Source organism: Epinephelus moara, chromosome 2, assembly GCF_006386435.1.
Source record: "Epinephelus moara isolate mb chromosome 2, YSFRI_EMoa_1.0, whole genome shotgun sequence".
NCBI lineage: Eukaryota > Metazoa > Chordata > Actinopteri > Perciformes > Serranidae > Epinephelus > Epinephelus moara.
Genome location: NC_065507.1, coordinates 9,379,835 through 9,397,740, shown reverse-complemented (window position 1 = coordinate 9,397,740; position 17,906 = coordinate 9,379,835). Strand labels below are relative to the sequence as shown.

Genomic DNA, 17,906 nt, shown 5'->3' with positions numbered 1-17,906 from the left:
TAACATGTGCAGTTGGCTGAGAGCACATGCTGGCTGCCAAAGTTGCTATCTAACAGATATAGACAGCTGCGCTTATTGTTGGTGTGGCTGTCTGGTGTTGACTCTGCAGGTCCAGCTCACAGCGCTGTATCGCCTTACAACACCTTCAACTGGTTAATATTAACTCCTTGATAAGCTCTGTGTGTGTGTGTGGTTCTGTCTGCAGTGGGAGTGGTAATTATAAGTGCAGTTAACCAGTGCAGGGAATAACATAAGCTTTTATTACAGTAGTGCTGTCAAAATGTAGTCATTGACAGATTTTTACAGCGAGAATACAGTCGTTGAAAGGACTGTAAAACACTTTAACAGACTTTCCTGGTTAAGGAGCCACAGTTCATTGGTAAGACATTTATTTCCTGGTTTCTCTTGCTCTGTTTTATGACGCTACTGAGTGTGCAGCACCCAGACGGGCACTTTAACAAGTGTGACAGTGCATCTTAGTGTGTGGTATTGGCTGTCAAAGTAAAGTGTGGTTTTACTGAAGAGTATTTTTATCAATGAAAATAAGTTCTTTTATTTTTTTCCATTGGTTACAACATGATTTAACAGCAATGTACTGTGTAGGTCGTTAAAGAGTAAGCATGGCACTGCTGCTGTAGATCCAGGAATGCCTTTGTGAATTTCTTCATTTAAACCAACTTCTTTTTGTAATATAAAGTTTAATTTGGTGCCATGAATTGACATCTCCTGTGTGTGAGTGAGCCAGGCCCTCGGGAACACAGCTCAGCCTTGCTTCTAATTTTCCCTAGTGGCCACTCATGGTACTGCAGCGAAAAAATCCCCTGCAGCCCAAAAAGCATTCCCCATTTATTATAAAAGAGACATCAGTAAAACTGTTGATGGGACACTTTCAACTGCAAGCAAGGTCAATTTTGACTCTTTTAATTGTGATTTTTTTGAGGTTTGATATTTGTTAAACAATTTAAAAATCTTTGACATTATCGCAATGTGAAGTCTATGAGCTGAGCGGGAATTCAAGGGTGAGGCCAGCGGAAGGAGCACGACTGGGCATATTCATTTGGCTGCATATCGTGGAAGTAAACCTGGAGGCAAAAACTTTTTAACGTATGAATAGGGGCCATCTTTGGATTCGGCTAGTTATTGCTATACATTTCTGGAGTGAGCGTGTACATTTGTGTGCACATACTTGAACCCCTTTTCCACTGGACAAAAAACCCACTGACACCCGCTAACATCTGGCTTTTTATAGGTTTATATAGTTTTCAAAGGTTATATTTGGTTTTCATTCTCGGGACAAATTACTTTGTAGTAGTCACAGGTATTTACCGGCTCCAATCAGGAGTGATGGAAACATGCAATGTATCCTCATACAACAGTTCATATGACATCTAACGAAATTAGCGTCCCATGAATGGTGCTGCAGTGTTACATAATTAACATAAAGTTACACAAGTTAGGTATAGGAAAAGAAACATGGTTGGGCATTGTCACGTTAGGTATTTAACATAAACTTTACATACTTAATCTTAAGTTTCATACGTTGGGTTTTGGCAAATAAAGTTAGGTAGGTTGGGTGTAGGAGAAGAAACATGGCTGGGTGTTGTCACAAACTTGATGTTAAGTTACGTACTTAATGTAAAGTTATGTTGGTTGGGTTTAAGAAAATTAAGTTACGTAGGTTTAGGAAAAGAAACACGGAGACAACGTACCATAAAATAACCCAAAGTTCTCTTGGTTTCACACGGGACACAAACACTGGTCTCCTGGGGGAAAGTCCTGTGTTTGTTTGGCCCATCCACCACCCCAACCTATGCAGACTTTCACTCTTTATACTACTTCCTTCGTAACTCCCCTTAGCGCATTGGTCACATGATCTCAGCTCTTCCTTCTTATAGGTATATGTACGAGGTATATGTACGAACAATGCATCACAACAGCCTGACACATGACACTCAGGTGGACACACTAATTTTCACTCCTTATGCAGTGTGACCATCAGTAATGAATACAACTCTTTTGTTATCTTAGGCACAAACTCCATCAGTCTACGTCCAAGCAGTGCTCGAGGATTGTTCCAAATGAGTTAGCAACGAGTTTGAAAGAGAGAATGAATAAGTAAAAACATGCTGCCCTTTATTGTTTACTAATACTGTTTTCTGGTGTGTTTGTGACATTTAATGTGACACCAGAAAAATCAGAAAATCATACTCATCTACTGGTAATGGGAAATAAGTAAATTGCCAATTTTTAGCAGGTTTCCCTACGTTAAAAACGCACATACCGATTGTGAAGCAAAGAGGGTGTTATATAACCTAAACCACCCTGCACACCTGGCATTTACACATTATATATGTGCGAAAATGTGAGCACAAAGACACAGAGCATGTAGACCATTATCACCCTCACAGCTTGTTTATGTGTCAAGGTGGATGCCCCGGGGGGTGGAGACGTGTGAATGCACTCAAGGATGCATGTGGTTGTGTGAGCATGTGGTATTTTCTGAGGAAGTGGTTGCTTATCAGTGTGTGTGCATGTGAGGCTGGAAGTCTCTCCCCTGCTTTGCCCTCTTGACACGGCTAAGTTTATACTGTGGGGGAGAGCTGGCCAGCAAGATCGGCTGCTGTCAACATCAATGTCAGTAATGTAAGACCTTAATATTCAGACAGTTTGGTAGCATTGAAATACTCGTTTTAAGTGTAAATTAGAGAGGAGTCAACTAAAGGGCGCTGACTCTGCTCTTGTACTGACTTAACTTGTATTTGGTGTCAGTAGATTTTGGTGCTCTGAAAGTTTAGCAGTGTCGAACGCTACATGTTTTGTAATCTTCCTCTGTCTGTTTCAGTCTGCAGAGTTCTTCGATATGCTGGAGAGGATGCAGGTACGAAATTCTCATTAATTCTTTATTTTCCTGTGAATTCTGTTTATTTCCTTGTATCTCATTCTTGTTTCGCTTCCTCTATTTTCTCCTGTTGAGCAAAAGTTGCAGATGTGCAGAGTAGCAGCATGTTTGTGCCATCTGGAGATCCTTGCACTGAGTAAAACTTTGAACAGAACATGAACATACCGTAGGATGGTGTCTGTCCTCTCTCGTTTTCTCTGTCCACACCCAGATTTAACTTAACAAGGATAACCCCTAACCCTGACCCGAGCCCGCTGGGTTCAGTCTGTCACTCAGATTGGATAATGGGCATGCTGGGGGCAGAGAAGAATAGCACTGGAAAGATCTGAACTGGCATAACTATTTTCTCCTTCTCTGTGTGGCATTAATTCAATTCATTGATTTTTTTGTGTGTTTTTCTCTCTGTATGAGTTCTTTGTGCCCGTCCTCAGGCCCCTAAGGGCAAAGGCGTTGAGCAGTCTGAGGACACATGGGGATATTGAAAGAGAGACAGGAGGAGGAGGAAGGTGTGAGGATAAAAAACAAGCACAAAAAAGAGAGATGGTGGCCAATGGACGATACAAAGAATAGAAAAAAGTGGAAGTGGGTTTTTTCAAGTTCTTCAGGGGGAAATAATGGTTTGTGGTTTACGATGAGATTTGGGCAGTTGTACCAGGTCTGGCCACTGGAAATGTTCATAAATTGAGGGTGAATTGACCCTTGCTTTTATGCAGCATCAACATCCAGTAGGTGTGAACTGACCAGTCACTGAAAGGAATGAGCGAGAGAAAATTAGTTTTATGCAGCAATCCGTGAACGCAGTACATTAAACTACCAAAAAAAGTAATGATGAAGGCTCTTCCACCTCCCTCACAAACCTCTAATGTAGAGTCATTATTGTCATTAAAGGATTAGTGTGCTTATATTTCTTTTTATCAACAAATCCTGTGAGAAAGATCAAAAGCAACACGGCATTGATCCTAAAAATGAGCACTGACTGTGTAGTCTGCCTCATATTGTTCATTCCTCTTTGTCATAGAACTCCATTGCACCTCCATTGCACTGGTGGACATGTTCCTTCATTGGGATAAACAGGCACTCTATAGTTTATTTTGATCCCAATCCTGAGATTTACATCTTCAGTATGAATAAATAGGCTTTAGTGTCACAGACAGAGTAGGAAAGTTGGGACTAACATGTTCTTGGTTTTTTTATGTGATAGTTGACAAAGAATGTAGAATACGGCCAGCCTTATTCTGTAAGTTTGAGTCTCATAGAAACTGTGCACCTCATCCATCTTCTTTGACCCTCAGCTTGCATCAACCTGCTCTCTTGAGCTTTGCCACCTCTAGCTCCACATATGGAACTCAGTGTTCAAAGTGTGCTTCGATACTGTAATCTGGATGGTGCTGATGAAGGTCACCTTTTTGATCCCTATCTTCTTTTTTCCTGTCCTTTCTTCCTCCTCTTTTAACTTCAACTCCTTCCATATCTGCCTCCCTCTTCCTCCTTCGTCCTCTCTTCATCTTTGCCACTCTGCCTATGACTAAAAATGTAAGCCTCTTCAGAGCATCGTTTGGATCAGTCTCGTATTGTTGACAATGACTCCCCCACGACTCTAACAGCTGCTCCATCAATATGCACTCAGACTCACACCACTACAGACCAGACTGAGAAGTGTGTGTGTGTGTGTGTGTGTGTGTGTGTGTGTGGGTCCATGAGTCTGTACTTGTGCTGTTCAAATGAATTCTTGGTATGATTGGTGGCATTAGACGTGATGGTAGTTGTGTGTATGTTCAACACTCTGAATCCCCACACATGTCCTCATTTCAGCATTTGTATGCTCAGTCATGTAGACAAGCTGTTCCACTGGGCCTGGAACATAATTGGCCAATTTACTCAGTGTCTAGCAGATTGACTTCTAATATCTGATATATATGTGTGTGTATATATATATATATATATATGTATTTATATACGAAACAGTGCAGCCTCAGCCTGTGTCTCAGTGCTGCTGTGTCCCCAAAAACAGGCAACAAATAAGGGAAGGAAAACTTTGCATGTCTGGAAGTTGGATTCAGAGAGAGAGGATGACTAAGTGTCTGTATTACCTGTGTGTGTGTGTGTGTGTGNTGTGTGTGTGTGTGTGTGTGTGTGTGTGTGTGTGTGTGTGTGTGTGTGTGTGTGTGTGTGTGTGTGTGTGTGTGTGTGTGTGCTGAATTAGCATGTATGACTCACACAGTTGTCATCTGGCAACAGAGACAATGAGGTCTGAAAATCAGAGTGTCATGTTCCAGCAGTTTTAAAGTGCATAAAAATGAACGAAAGTTGCTTTTTTGACCCTTGTGCTTTTCCGTCCTCATGCTGCGTACGGACACTAATTAGGTCCCTAAAGCTGAAGAAACCAAAAGATGGAAGGTGTGACCAGACATCAGACACACTTGCACACATCTGATCCCTTTATGTCATTATGTCTCTGCATGTTTTCCTTCATCGCTGCTTCTTCATGCCTCCCTGTGCTCTGTGGTTGTTCTTGACAGTTCTCCCTGTGATCTGTCAGCCTGTGAGAGATTCTGAACCCCCCCCCTGTGAATGCTTTCTGAATTTTTCTTAGGCCTTTTAAAAGTGCAGAATCAATCGCCTCCTGATCTGATTGATTATAAGTTGAATGAACTCCAACTGTCAATTGATCCTCTCTGGACTGCCAGTATCCTGACTCCTGCTGCTGCAGAATATAAATGACTGGCTCTCCGTAGCGCTGTGCCCTCAGCGGTGCAGACGGGCCTCAGCAATATTTAGAGGTCATACACTGAAACTGTGCTACGCTAGCAGACTGCCAAATGACTACAGGCTCATAACAGCTCTTAACCCCAGGGGCTACTGAATCCTCTGACATCATCAAGGGGTGACCCGCCCTCACTGATGTTCGCTGATGACTGTGCATTTCAGGCTGTTGCATCATCACCCTAAGAGTCCATTTGGGATAATAAGTTGTGTTACCTTTCTGTTCCTGTGTTTGTGATTGTGTTAGCAACGGTGTCATTGTGGTGAAAGTCAGTGAAGTTCACTTATGTTACAACAAGTGTCTTTAACAGTGTGTGTCCTCTATTTGACAGGATGACTACATCCCCTACCCACGGATAGAAGATGTGAGTCATTTCTCACTCACATAAGACACTCATAACACACATTTACACCCCTCTCATGTGTAACCACTAGCTAGGAGTGTTTCTGACAATAGATGATACATTTAGAGTAGAAGTATTTTGCATTTATTATTACATGCTTAGCAAGCTTACTCTGGACAACTTTGTTTGTCCCAGAGGCACTATTTTTGATCATATTTTTGCTTTCGTCTACGTCCTTTTCTCCCCCTCTGCCCTTCTGTCCAAGGTCCTGGAGAAAGGCGGTCCATATCCCCAGGTAATCCTGCCACAGTTTGGGGGTTACTGGATTGAGGATGTGGAGGCACCAGCAGGGACCCCGTCCTCCTCTGAGTCCAGTTTCTGTGAGGAGGAGGATGTAGGAGAGGGCATGAGCCCTGGCGGGGGGCACAGCTACCGCCTGGAGTGTAACAGCACAGCCCGCGCCTACCGCAAGCACTTCCTAGGCAAGGTTAGTGTCTGTGTCTGTGTGTACTGTAATGTTACTTTCACCATGCATTTAGCTGAGAAAGACTATTATTTAGTTTGACCTCAACTTGCTCTCTCTAACAACCCCCTTCTGCACTCAGGAGCACATGAACTATTACTGCACTGGCAGCAGCATAGGCAACCTCATCATGTCTCTGAAACACGAGGAGGCGGAGGGCCAGGAGTTCCTACGCATCATGCTCAGGTACAGTACAGTGAGGGAATTGCTCTGTCAGTACTAGTGTCTTAAATTGATGATGAGTGAAACAGTGAAGTATGTCTAACATATGCACAACATATTGATCCTTTTTTGTGCAATCCATGTTTCTCTTTAGTCCATGCTGTTAAAGTCTCTCTTTATTGTGTCTGTACTTCTGCTGCTCTCCAGTTGTCTGATTTATTAGGGCTTATCTTCTAGTCTACTATTACAATGATAACAACAACACTAGGAGTCTGCAGCCATGCCAGAAGCTCTGTGAGGCTGCACAGTTCTTAGGCACAGTGGTGCTTTGAGCTAAATGCTAATAATGTCAGCGTGCTTACTCACTCACACTTCCAGTGCTAAAATGCTCATATGAAGCTGGTACAATTTTTACTACGCTCTCAATCTGTGTTAGTATGCTAACATTTGATAATTATTAATAAACACAAAGTAGGGTTAGATCATTGGGTTTTCGTCATAAATTAAAGTACTGAACACACTTTTGATGTCTTGGTGGTGCTAGATGAAAAGTTAGAGGACCATTGAAGTGATTACAAATGATCCTGAGAGGAACATAAATGTCTCTACCAAATGAAAAATGAAAATGAAAATGAAAGCAACGGCAGCAGTTAATCAAATGGCCACTTGAGGCTGGCTTCAAAAGTGAGTCATTCCCCAAACTTTCCCCTAACTTTACAGCAGAAATAAACTTGTTACAGCCTGGTACAAAAATGGTTTTGCTAGCTAAAAGCTAATTTTCCCGTTCATGACAACTTTACCAGGGTGAATTTTTATATGTCTTACCTGTTTAAAATTTATCAAGGCTTAAAGATACACATAATTAAGGGCGGTGCCACTTTGAGCAACAGACTGTCATAATGCCTCGCAGATAACCTATGATTAGTTCCGGCTCCAAACATTTTAAGATGGCAACGGCCAAAATACCAAACTCAGGGGTTAAGGTGGGAGTCAACGAGCCAATGGGTGATGTCACGATGGCTACGTCCATTATTTTTATACAGTCTCTCTTTAAGAGATGACAATCAAAGCCACACATGTCAAATTCATGCTGGCACTAGAGGAAAAGTAAGAGGATTACCAAAGTCTGGAGGATTCATCCTCTGGGGAACATGAATGTCATCAGTTTGGACTGAAGTATGAGAGCAACTAAGTAACCAGCAGGCAGGGCAACCTTGCCATCCACAGAGCAACACTGCTAGTGTGGCTGAACATATTACTGTAATAAAGCAGGCCTCACTCACCCTGACAATGTGTTTGGGCCCTCCCTTCTCTTCTTTCTATTGTTGCAGCTCTGTATGCTCTTTGTCATGATTAACTCTGAACAGATTTGTGGTGCTGTGGTGGATGGCTTCTCTGCTATTATCACAGTTGGTGACATTTTCATTAGCAGAAAAACAATGAAGTAATGACATGTTTTTCGATCAGCCATTGTGGGGGCCGCAAAGGGGACAGTAGCCAGGTGATGGCTAATCTCCTGTCCTTCTGACAGTTGACAGTGATACTGACAGTAATATCTTCAGTATCACATGGCAGTGCGTATTAATCACCGCATCAATAGCTGTTTCTGTCTTTCTCTGTTGAATCTAAACTCATTATAATCATAACATTTTTCTAATATCACCTAGTTGTGAATAAACTAGGTGTCACAAAAGAAATCTTTAAATAATCTGACCAGCTGAGCTCCTCTTTTTGTTCTGTTGCAGATCAAGGATCAAAACAGTCCATGACAGGATTTCTTTAGCAGGCATCAACCAGCTGCCTAGCGTACCACAGATTGCGAAGGTAAGATACAGTTTACAAGAAGACAAAGATATATTTTCCATTAATCCCCGACACTTTCCATATAAACAGAGTGATTTCCAAACATAATGGCAGCTGAGGAGACAGATTTGATATATGGGAGCTCTTAACAGAGAGGGGGAGCTTGAGGGAGAAGGACATCTTTTCAGCAGCTTACTGATCTCATAATTAAATCATTTCACAACGGCACTCGATATTTTTTTAATTAACTTCTCCAACACATAAAGAACATAATGCAACACAAGACAGATTACAGTAAATCATGTAGAGGTAACAGAACAAACAGAACAAAACAATCAATCAAATCAAAACAAACACAGACACTGATAATACGAGCACAATAAGTCAAGCCAGTGAGGTAATGAAAAAGTCACAGTAAACACATTAAGAATATTCACTTCCTGATATATTTCTTTATTTATGCACCTCAGAAAAATGAAACCAAATGTCATAAAGCGTCCCTTGGTAATTGTTAGTCCTCGCAATTAGAGATTTGAAAGCAGCAATATCTGTCATTCAGTGAGAGAAAACAATGATTGAGGCTTTAATAAAGCCTGCGAGTGCAAGTACAATATCTTGTTTGGATATACCCACTAATACACACGGCTGGAAAGGTTCTGGCAATATTTAAGCAACCACTTAACCAGCATATGTTCAATCACTTGCTTCTCAAAGAGAAACAGAACATCACTTCCACATTGAATGAGTAAAAGCATGTGCTTGCTTCATCTTTACCCTTTCAACAGTAATTATCCTCCATGCATCCCATTTTGCAATTTGTCATTTTTACCCTGACATGTGATTCAATGATCCAGTCAGGGATGTGTGATGTGGTAATAACCCAAGGATGTGCACTGGGTAAATTATTAGGATTTTGAGATGTGAAGAACTATATTCTATTAACTTTGGAATTCAGCTTTTGAACTTAATGAGATGAAATAACTTTTCCCTTTTGTACGTTACAGTGGGTATGATTTCCAGTATATGGGCTATGATGAGATTTCTCTCTTATGATACTGTATCAGCCAGTATATAATGAGTCATTTTCTTCTTTCAGCTTCTGTGTGATGATGCCACAGGGCTGAAGTTCAACCCTGTCCTGTACCCTCGGGTGAGTTCATGCTATACTCCCACACTGCAGCCTCATTAAAACCAGTGTGACCTCAGCTCATGTAGCCTGTTATAAATGTGTTCCTTCTCCTGTCTCCTGTCCCATATGGCCACAGAGGTAGTTTGTTCCTTTCCTGTGATATTACCCAAAGGAGCATTTTCTAAATTTGCACTCCAACCACTTAGGTTTGGGAAAAGAATTATGGTTTGGGTCAAAATATGTACATTTGTTAAGTTACGTACATAAGGTGACATAAGTATGTAACGTGACGTAAGTGCGTAACATGGTGTAAGTCAACACATTCTCACCCTGACCTCGTCACATATTGATGGTTTTTTTTCCCTTTTCCTTCCTGGTTATGTTTTGCCAACACACACACGTGGTTGGGTGTAGGAAAAAAGAACATGGTTTTGCTTTACAATCTCACAGGAAGCGAACACAGGTGGAAGTCAGTGGTTGTTGGACCCATCCAACACCCCTCCTATCTGGCCTACTCACACTTTTGCCGCTTTAACTTATATTTTTGTCCCGCTGTGTTTCCCCCAACGCCTAGCACCATTAAACTATAACGGCTACCGCTTGCATATCAGCTGGAAGTCACTGCCCAAGTGCTGGATTTTGACGACTTCAGAGTGAGACTGGGTTGTGTTAGTACATGACACGAAAGTATGTAAGCTAATGTGACGGAAGTTCATAAGTTTATAACGTAACATAAGTATGTTTAACTAAAGAAAGTACGTAACATAAAGTGATTTAATTACTTAATGTTATAAGACGTAAGAACATACAACACATAACTTGATGCCAGTACATTACGTCACTTACGTAAAATACGTAATACGTAAAATAGCTCAACACTAACTTTTGGTTTCACACAGGACATGTACCCTAGTCTCGTGGATATAAGTCCTGTGTTTGTTTAAGCCATCCATCCACCCTGACCTCCTACGCAGACTTGCCTATGGGTTTTTGTTTAGTGAGGACACAAATGTATACCTTCATCAGTAACGTTTTATATATTCTGCCCTTTACTAAAGTCATTGGGTATTTTTTGGAACATTAACTGATGCAGTATTCCTTTACTTATTTTTATCAGTATAAGCTAACCTACCAGTCCCCACACCAGCGCCTTCAATTTTCACTTCAACCCCTTTTTCACACCCTCTTCACCAGAAAAAAAGCTCACAACATCTCACATTTTGCCCTCATAAGCCCCCTGCCTTTCTAACATCTGCCCTGTTCAGTGAGTACATTATTCAAAAACGACTGATGACACGAGGGCAACAACTTTCTAAAATGGACACGATGGATCTGTTTCTTCTCCTGTGAGCCAGGCGGAGGAGTGTGATGGAGCATGTTTTTAAGCCTGTGCCTCGGGACAGGAAAAAACCCCATCTGTGTCTCAGTCTGCAAGAGGCAGTGACAAGTTCACTGCCTTCGCTGAGGGCCGTGACAGTTTGTTGCATGTCAGCCTTCTGTAACCCGGGGCTCAATGAACCTGCCCTGGAGACATGTTGTAGAACAGGAAAACATGTTTTCCTAACTACTACACAAGAAGAAAGTGTGTAACAAGTTGAGTGGGATAAGTCACCACGGGGAGTAAGAAGTAGTTGTGTTTGTGTATGTACAGGGATCCCAGTTGATAGTGGCTTATGATGAACACGAGGTGAACAACACCTTCAAATTTGGAGTCATCTACCAGAAGTTTGGACAGGTGAGCGACCATATTGATTTTGTTTGTGTACTTCAGTTTACCTCACACACACCGTTTGATCTTACACACTGCTTCCTGTGCCCTATCTTTTATATGTGTCCTCCACTCAGACATCAGAGGAAGAGTTGTTTGGGAACAATGAGGAGACGCCGGCTTTCAAGGAGTTCCTCAGCATCCTAGGAGACAACATTGAACTTCAGGACTTTAAAGGGTAAGAAGAGGAGTAGAAAACAACTGAATGTGAGAAAAGAAGAAAAATAAAGTGCAATAAAGATGAAAAAAGAGGAAGATTCAGTAACATCCTAATAAATAGAGACCAGAGGAAAAGGTCCACAAGGATAAAAAGAAGGATGCCATTAAAAAACATTACAATAGACCAGAATAGCAGGGTTTAATTACTGTAACCTTGGAGCAATTTGTCCTGCTGTTTCGGCCTCAGCGTGCAACCAGGATAAACTGCTTAGCGAAACAGATCCAAGAAAAGAATGTGCAACATGGACAGGTTATCAGAGCTGTGGATACTGTGGGGTTTTTTTCTTGCAGGCTTTTTCCTACTGTGATACACTTGTTACTTATACTGTTAGGGAGGCTTTAAATGGCAGCTGACGCATCACGGCACAACACTTTTGCATGGCCTTGGAGCTCGTTAAGAACAGAATGTTATGAAACTGACATTTAAAATACATAACATATAACCTTATCTTATTAGTGAAGGCTGGAGGCCCCACAGAGAACATGACACGTGCTCTGATAATGTGACAGGTTCCGCGGTGGGCTGGATGTATCCCACGGACAAACTGGATCTGAATCTGTCTACACTGTCTTCAGACAGAGAGAGATTATGTTCCATGTGTCAACCAAGCTTCCGTTCACAGAGGGAGACGTCCAGCAGGTACAAGACTCAATACTGGCTTTATGATTGTTATACTGAAGGCACAATGGATTTGGCTGCAAAGTAAGGATCCCTTGGCTCAGAAATATGAGTATTAAACGGCTCAGATGTGGTTATTGACAATGTGTTATGCTGTTCTCATTGCTAAATTGCCATTATGTAAGCTGTGGTTAATTGTCAAATCAAAAGCTTGCAAGTTATTTGATGCAAAACCAATAAAACCCTCGTGCATTCAGTGGTTTATGTGTCACAGATTCAAACTCATAAAGTGCGGTCTTGTTTTTAAAATGTCCTCTGAGCAACAAAACCACAAAACCAGATCTGTTAACCAACTTAATAATCTTGTGAATTTTCCCCTCTGCTTCTTCAGCTCCAGAGGAAAAGGCACATAGGAAATGACATAGTGGCTGCAGTCTTCCAGGAAGAGCCCACACCGTTTGTTCCAGACATGATTGCCTCCAATTTCCTACATGCTTATGTGCTGGTGCAGGTTGAGAACCCCTGTACAGAGCACACAACATACAAGGTACAAACCAGACATGTGTGGTGACATGAGGGTGTTGTGACATAACTGTTAATGAGTAAATCAAACAAGCTGTAAAGAGTGTTTGAAGCTGCCAGTGGTTGTTGTCAGCTGGGTACTGGGCAGAAAACAAATTGTGCTTACATGAATTACTGCATACGCACATAGTGAATCAATCATCACTCGCAATGACAAGGTGTTGGCAGGTACGCCAGATCATCCTCCAGGCATGAAACACAAGCCCTCCTGGGATACTCGCTAATACTGTTATTTGTTTCATGTCAACAGGTGTCTGTTACAGCGAGGGAGGATGTGCCTCCTTTTGGACCCTCTCTCCCGAATCCAGCTGTCTTTAGGAAGGTGAGAGAAAGAGCTGTGATCAACGCGAGGAAAAATATCACCTTGACATGACAAATTCAAAAACTTGCGTCTCGACTTTTTGACGTTAAAGCTATAGTTGGTAACTTTTATGAAAATAACTTTTTTGACATATTCACTGAAACTGTCACCATGTCTACACAGCAGAACATGAGACAGATGTGAAAAAAAATCATATTGCTTATAATGGTATTACCGCTACGTGAATGAAAACAACCAATCAGAGCCAAGGATTCTCTAAAGCAGCTGTCAATCATGTTGTGGTCAAACTGTTAGGAGGCAGTGATCAAATATGAATGAAAATTCTGTTACTGCATTGCCCATTTCTCACCTTAAATGTTTCCAGAAACATATTTTAGTGTACTGTTTAGCTGTAGTTGTAGCTACAGTATGGACCGTTTCATTGCTATTCTGTTGCTAGGGCAACAACTTTGGTCCCTGTTTACTTCCTGTCAGCGTCTGCATTAACATACATTCAAACAGGAAATACAAAGGGACCCATTTAGAATGTTTATGTTGTCCGGTTTGAAACGGTCTATAGGTGGTCCGGATGGTGGGCGGTGCTTTGTCTGTCGCTCTACTATTTCCGAAATGATGGCGGTGTCACAAACATCCTCATTTTACAACTTAGCAGTACAGCAGATTGACAGCTCTGTTAGAGATTGGTTGTGTTCAGTGTGCCGCAGCAAAGTCTAGCTAATGCCATTAGAGGCATGGGAGGAGGGGGCAGGACATGATTGGTTTTCTTTTTTTCTTTTTCTTTTTCTACTGTCTCACGCACTTTTTGTGGGTGCAGCGACAAATTCAGGAAACATGACAAAAAGTTGTTTTCATAACTGCAACTGCAGCTTTGCCACCAATGATTCAAGACTTTACTTGGAGTTAAACATGACGTAAAAATTTGTTGTATTATCCTGGACTATACTATGCTGAAAGAAAAAACAACAACTTCGGTCAACCTCTTAAGTTACAGATAACTGTAACAAGAATAACATACCAAGACACACCTGATCATTTTACTTCTAACGGTAAAAAGTTTATTTGAAAACATCCATTGTTTCTTTAAATGTACTATAGTACAGTGGTTCCCAACTGGTCCAACCTCAGGGTCCAGATTTCTCCTTAGTCGTTACTTCAAGGTCCACACACTTTAACATATACAGCGTCATACTTGAATTTGGCCATGTTGTCAAGCTAGTTAGTTAGTTAGTTAGTTAGTTAGTTAGTTAGTGTGTTTTCTTACAAACTTGACATGTTTGTGAGTCACTTGTAGTCCATTCAGAATGGACCCACGACCCACTTTTGGACTGCGACCCACCAGTTGGGAACCACTGATATAGTATCTGTTCATCTGTTTAAGAATGCCATTTGATGACAGGGCACAAAATAACTTGTTTCAACTTGAAGCATAAAGTTTAAGTCATAGGCTTCACTTTGGACTCGTTACTTATTGGCTTTAACTCAGGACTTGGTAGACAAGACTTGAGGTCTAAAATAACTGCCCCACCTCTTGTGATACAGTATTTATACTTGTAATTTAATCAGTGGACCCAAGTTTAAATTTGAGATACTTTACTTGAGTATTAACATTTTATCCAACTTTATACTTCAGCTCCACTTCATTTCAGAACCAGTTCTTCTGCTTTTGATGCTTTATGTTCATTTAGCTGATGAAACTTTTAGTTAAAGGAGGAGTTGGTGATACTGGAGACAGATTGTTAACAATGTGCTCTGGAGTTCAGAACATTATTATGTGCCAGATTTCCCATCCGTCTCACTCCTACTGCCTTTCTCTTTATATATCCATGTTCTTTCTTTCCCCTGTTCTGTGCATGAGCACAAATGCCCCCTGTTGCTGATTGGCTAGAATAGTTTGTTGGTTTCTATGCAGAGCCAGGGCTATGTGTGAAAACCAGATTTCTTTCCACACACACACAGAATGGATTGTTAGTGAACCATGAGTAGATACTGTCTGAATGTGGCAAAAATGATTTTGGATGAGAACCACTGAGTTTGTCTCTTGCAGTAGGATTTTGAATGCAAAACTTTTACTTTTAATGGAGTGTTTTTATGCTGTTGTATTGCATTTTCTTATGTAAAACAAGCAAATCAGTTCAATATTTGGGTGCACTTTAAACAGTTGTAACCCTCCTCTTCATCTTGCATTTTGACAGTAGCCATGACTAGTCTGTCAGCTCACTATCACGGAGGGGAAACAGCATTATAAAAACAATTTGACTTTGACATTCTGTAGAAGATTCAGTTACTTATCAGACATAATTTGCAGCATGTGGGGAGAATGAGAAGATTTGAGGAGGATGTGAGGTTGATCCTCTTGATCAGACACAGTGTTCTGCAATAATTTAATCTCTATGGTGCTGGTTAAAGGTCACCTTTTCTGTTCTCATAGTTGCCCCCCCACTCGTCAGGCTCCTCATCAAGCCCTTTCCTCTCTCCCTCTCCTCTATCTCCAGGGTCCTGAGTTTCGAGACTTCCTGCTGACAAAGCTGATCAATGCTGAAAACGCCTGCTACAAGTCTGACAAATTCGCCAAACTAGAGGTGACACACGTCCGCGCGACCACACTCAAACACCACAGCATGCCTTCAATCACAGCTCAGCTTCGTTTCTTCAATCATCACCATAATCACCGTCGCACTTTTTTTTTGAGCTCTGTGTTTTTGAATTGATTCCAGGGGCGAACGCGAGCCGCACTGCTGGACAACCTCCACGATGAACTGCACAGACAGAGCCAGGCAACACTGGGTCTGAGCCAAGCAGGAGAGGAAGACAAGCTAGAGAATGGGGGCCACGGGGGTCTGCTAGAGTCCTTTAAGGTGAACATGAACCTGGACAAAACATATATGTGACACTGTAATATTCTCGCAGCTCTTTGACATTTATTTAATCACCGCCATTACAGCGAGAGGTGAGGTGTTCTTGCTGTAGGTCAACTTAATGTCACAGATCTGCAAGACGACTTAAACCATCAGTTGCTGCTGCTTTTCTCTATACTCTAAGTATTTGACCTTATATGAAGAAAGTGTGTGGGTGTGTGTGCATGTGTCTGAAAATAATTGCATACACTATTGTGCTTATGTATTTATAAAATTGTTCCCTTTCTCTTTAATTGTTCTCTTCCGCTGTCTGTCTGTCTCATCACTCACTGTTTCTTCACACTCCTTTGTCCTAAACCAAAGGCTAATTGATGTTAATGTGACCATTAAATGGGTATTTCCATCTGTGTGTGTAAGTGTGTGTGTGATGAATGTGTGACTTATGTGACAATTTGGCTCTCTCACTCTTCACAGGCATTATGGACAGCTACTTTGCACTTTCTGCAGTCAGTCCCAGGGGGTGCTGTTCTCATTGCTGTCCTGGCAGTCGCTGTGTATTATCTGTCTGCATTACTGTAAATTCAACAGAGGATCGCAACTTCATTAATAAACATGATTTCATATGATGTTGTTTGTCTTTATGCTTTCAAAGTAGCAGAATTAAAATGGCAAAACCTTAAAATGTCATAGAACTGTGTTTTTTATTTGAATTTTACTGTCTGGAATTTAATTTGGATTTGTTTTCAATGATCTCAATGAATATAAAGTCATTAGCATAATAACAATCAACACAACACATGTCCATTCACCCACTCCAACTCCCTTGGTTTCATTCTTAGAGAACTGCGTCCCCTGGTGGTTGCACTGTGCAATTTCATCTATGACCCTCAATTTAATTCCTATGCTACATTTGAACTGAAAAAAACCCTTACTTTTGTTCTGTACCTTTATTTTACTTTCCACATCTCTGTGCTTTCACATACACTCTCTGTGCCATCGCCATTTCCTTCACTCATCTGCTTCTTCCCGTCTCCTCTGTCTCCTCCTCTCCCTCATCCACTCACTATCCGTTTCCTCTCCCTCCTCCAGAGAGCCATGCGTGTCAGGAGCCACTCCATGGAGACCATGGTGGGGTCTCACCGTCACAGGAGCCCCGGGGTGGGAGGTGGGGTCCCGGCCAGCGTGAGTGGAGGAGGGCTGCCGCAGAGCACCAGCGAATGCACAAAGAGCACCTTCACTGTGAGTAAGAGGGCAATAAGGGAAGGGATAGAGGGATGGTCACTCAGAATAGGATGGAGGGAACAAGGAAGGGTTAGAGCATGGTTTTAAATAAAAGTACTATAATATTCATGATAATGGGGAAAAATGTGCACCTGTGTTGTCATTTTAGTGAGCTCAGTGACTCTCTTTTAAACTATGCAGAGACAAAGCTTCTATGTCAACCAGTGATTTAGTTAAGGGACAATTGTTTAATCTAAATTTGCTATTAAGAGCTTGTCCCATTTATTTTTAAAAAAGGGCAAACCTAATTCTGTAATCTGTGATCTTCAGCCTCCTGGGTTGTCCGCCAAGTCTCCTCTGAAGAGCCCAGTGAAACGGCGTTCAGGCCTCTTCCCTCGTCTCCACTCTAGCACAGAATCCCCTTCGGACAAACACACACGCAGGTTGGTTCCACTTTTTTAGAAGTTGCTGAACTTCCTGTTCAGTATCAAGATCATGTTACACCACAGACCCTAATACTGTCTGTACTGTCGGTAGCAGAAGTCCAGGAAGTCATGTGTCATATTTTTTCTTTTGTCTGCAGCGACCAAAAGCTTGCAGAGATCTGCCCACTGTCCCAAGAAGTGAGGTCAGAGACATCATCCAATCCCAGCTCACCTGAGATCTGCCCCAACAAAGAAAGGTAAGACCAGAATGG

The 17,906-nt window shown here is 41.7% G+C and overlaps 1 protein-coding gene across 12 annotated transcripts in view; it reads left to right on the top strand.

Moving 5' to 3' along the window:
• Window positions 1-17,906, top strand: part of rap1gap2a (RAP1 GTPase activating protein 2a) — a 97,998-nt gene that overhangs the window by 75,097 nt on the left and 4,995 nt on the right. For 4 of the 12 annotated variants that reach the window (XM_050058861.1, XM_050058832.1, XM_050058821.1 and 1 more), the window contains 17 exons: window positions 2,843-2,878; window positions 5,264-5,296; window positions 5,995-6,027; window positions 6,272-6,493; window positions 6,612-6,715; window positions 8,437-8,515; window positions 9,591-9,644; window positions 11,275-11,358; window positions 11,469-11,569; window positions 12,121-12,250; window positions 12,621-12,776; window positions 13,062-13,133; window positions 15,626-15,712; window positions 15,848-15,988; window positions 17,078-17,227; window positions 17,540-17,652; window positions 17,793-17,891. In XM_050058861.1, the coding sequence (XP_049914818.1) occupies window positions 2,843-2,878; window positions 5,264-5,296; window positions 5,995-6,027; window positions 6,272-6,493; window positions 6,612-6,715; window positions 8,437-8,515; window positions 9,591-9,644; window positions 11,275-11,358; window positions 11,469-11,569; window positions 12,121-12,250; window positions 12,621-12,776; window positions 13,062-13,133; window positions 15,626-15,712; window positions 15,848-15,988; window positions 17,078-17,227; window positions 17,540-17,652; window positions 17,793-17,891 (1,694 nt within the window). Of the gene's footprint in view, window positions 1-229; window positions 380-2,538; window positions 2,644-2,842; window positions 2,879-5,263; window positions 5,297-5,994; window positions 6,028-6,271; window positions 6,494-6,611; window positions 6,716-8,436; window positions 8,516-9,590; window positions 9,645-11,274; window positions 11,359-11,468; window positions 11,570-12,120; window positions 12,251-12,620; window positions 12,777-13,061; window positions 13,134-15,625; window positions 15,713-15,847; window positions 15,989-17,077; window positions 17,228-17,539; window positions 17,653-17,792; window positions 17,892-17,906 lie in introns of those variants that run through there. The other 8 variants (XM_050058867.1, XM_050058853.1, XM_050058843.1 and 5 more) reach the window with 5 other exon arrangements.